At 38.3% G+C, this 2,146-nt stretch overlaps 1 protein-coding gene across 2 annotated transcripts in view; it reads left to right on the forward strand.

Moving 5' to 3' along the window:
• Positions 1-2,146, forward strand: part of DHX57 (DExH-box helicase 57) — a 90,815-nt gene that overhangs the window by 39,047 nt on the left and 49,622 nt on the right. For both annotated transcript variants that reach the window (XM_003795672.2, XM_023516672.1), the window contains one exon: positions 740-794. In XM_003795672.2, coding sequence (XP_003795720.1) covers positions 740-794 — 55 coding nt within the window. The remainder of the gene's footprint in view (positions 1-739; positions 795-2,146) is intronic.

The following is a 2,146-nucleotide window of genomic DNA, read 5'->3' on the forward strand; positions in this document are numbered from 1 at the left end:
GCCAGCCCCATATTCTGAGAGTGATGGGTTCAAACCCGGCCCTGGGCCAAACTGCAAAAAGAAAATAGCTGGGCGTCATGGCAGGCGCCTGTAGTCCCAGCTACTCAGGAGGCTGAGGCAAGAGAATCACCTAAGCCCAGGAGGTGGAGGTTGTATATAGAATATTTTTTCAATTTTGGATTCTGCTAAATTTCTGGATGTTGGTCCACTCTAAGAGAAAGTGAAGTTAAATTGTCTGTGTTTTCTTTTGGCACTTCCAGTCTCTTTGTGGAATTAATTTATCACCCTGAGCTTTGACCTTGTCCACTTGAATACCAAAGGGACAATTTGAAAGTACTGACTAATAAATAATAGTACAATTTATTGTAGTTATAGAATATATTGACAATAGATTGAAGGAAGAAACTTTGTGCTTGATCTAGAATACATCATTGAATATTTAAAGGTCACCTATGGGGAGAACTGGGGAGGCAGGGTAAAAAGGGTCTTCCTAGCCAGTTATAGTTTCTTTATCTGTGTACTTCTGTCACTTCTGTTCTATTTATGTACCGCATAACACTACCTAGAATCTACCCTTTCTAATTTCTGTCACCAAAAGCTTTTTTTTGGTGACAGAAAAGACCACAGAACAAATAGTAACTTGTTGTGCCAAGCTTTAAGAGAATTTTGTATATATAAAATATTTCAAGATGGCTGAATAGGTATTCTGAAGTTTTTCTGTTTTGTCTTGTTTTTCCAGGTCGTACATTTCCTGTTGATCAGTTCTTTTTGGAAGATGCGATTGCTCTGACAAAGTAAGGACGATACTAATTAAGATTCAGTGATAGTCTTTGAAAATAGAATTAATATTTTAACCCCAGTGTGCCAGGATACTAATACATATGTTAATCTGTAAAATGCCACAAAGTTATTTTCTTCTAAATTTTTCTAGCTGAGCATTTTGTTTTCTTTTTTCTTTCAACAGACTGCCAGTATTTAAATCCCTCTCCTTACTAGCTGTAACTTTGACAAGTAGCTTAATTTCTCTGTGTCTCGATTTAATCATATGTAAAATGGGTACATTAATAGTAGCTACTTTACAGGGTTATTGTAAAAATTAATGAATGAATGAATACTTGCAAAGTGCTTAGAACTGTGCCTAGCACATTGTGCATGCTCTTCTAAATGTTATCATCATCATTCTGCTCTTATGGAATTTGCAGTATAGTCTGACTGTTACAATGTCTGGGCTGGGTGTGGTGGCTCATATCTTTAATGCCAGCATTTTGGGAGGCCAAGGCCAGAGGATCACTAGAAGCCAGAAGTTTGAGACCAGCCTGAGCAACATAGTGAGACTGTCCCTACAAAAACAGAAAATTTAACCAAGCATGGTGGCAGTCACCTGTAGTCCCAGGTACTCAGGAGGCAGACACAGGAGGATGTTTGAGCTCAGGAATTTGAGGTTTTAGTGAGCTCTTAGGATACAGGGCAACAAAGTAAGATCCTGTCTTAAAAAAAAAATTCTGTGTAAATAGTTTCTGTATTAGATAGAAAATGGTAATGTCCATTATATATAAACACATCTCTCTCCTTTGAAGGCCCTACTTTTCCTCTAATTATGCTTTGGTCTTGGGGATTCCCCAAAACTTTCTCCTTGCACTGTTTCTTCTCACTATTAAACTGTTCTTGGCTATCTTAACCTCATGTGATTTCAGCTTTCATCTCTGTGCCAAGAACTCTCAGATTAGTATCTTTGTTCCTGAGCTCTGAGCTCCAGAATGAAAACACTCCTGATGTCTAGCACCTTAAATGTAACTCAGACATTTTCTCCTTTCCCCCTCTCCTTCCTTTCCTAATAAGCTTCCTAATTCTAATTCTGTATTTACTTAAGGGTACTGTATTCTCAAGTAGAAAATCTAAAAACCGTGGCTTTCAAACTTTAGTGTCTAATAAGAATACCTAAGGAGCTTATTAAAGTTGTTATTTTCTGGGCCATATCCCATTCCTATTGAATATAAGTTTCTAAGGAAATCATCTTTCTTTTTTTTTTGAGACAGAGCCTCAAGCTATTCCCCTGGGTAGAGTGCCATGGCTTCACTGCTCATAGCAACCTCCAACTCCTGGGCTCAAGTGAGTCTCCTGCCTCAGCCTCCCAAGTAGCTGGGAC

Source organism: Otolemur garnettii, unplaced genomic scaffold, assembly GCF_000181295.1.
Source record: "Otolemur garnettii isolate 467f Iridium unplaced genomic scaffold, OtoGar3 scaffold00095, whole genome shotgun sequence".
NCBI lineage: Eukaryota > Metazoa > Chordata > Mammalia > Primates > Galagidae > Otolemur > Otolemur garnettii.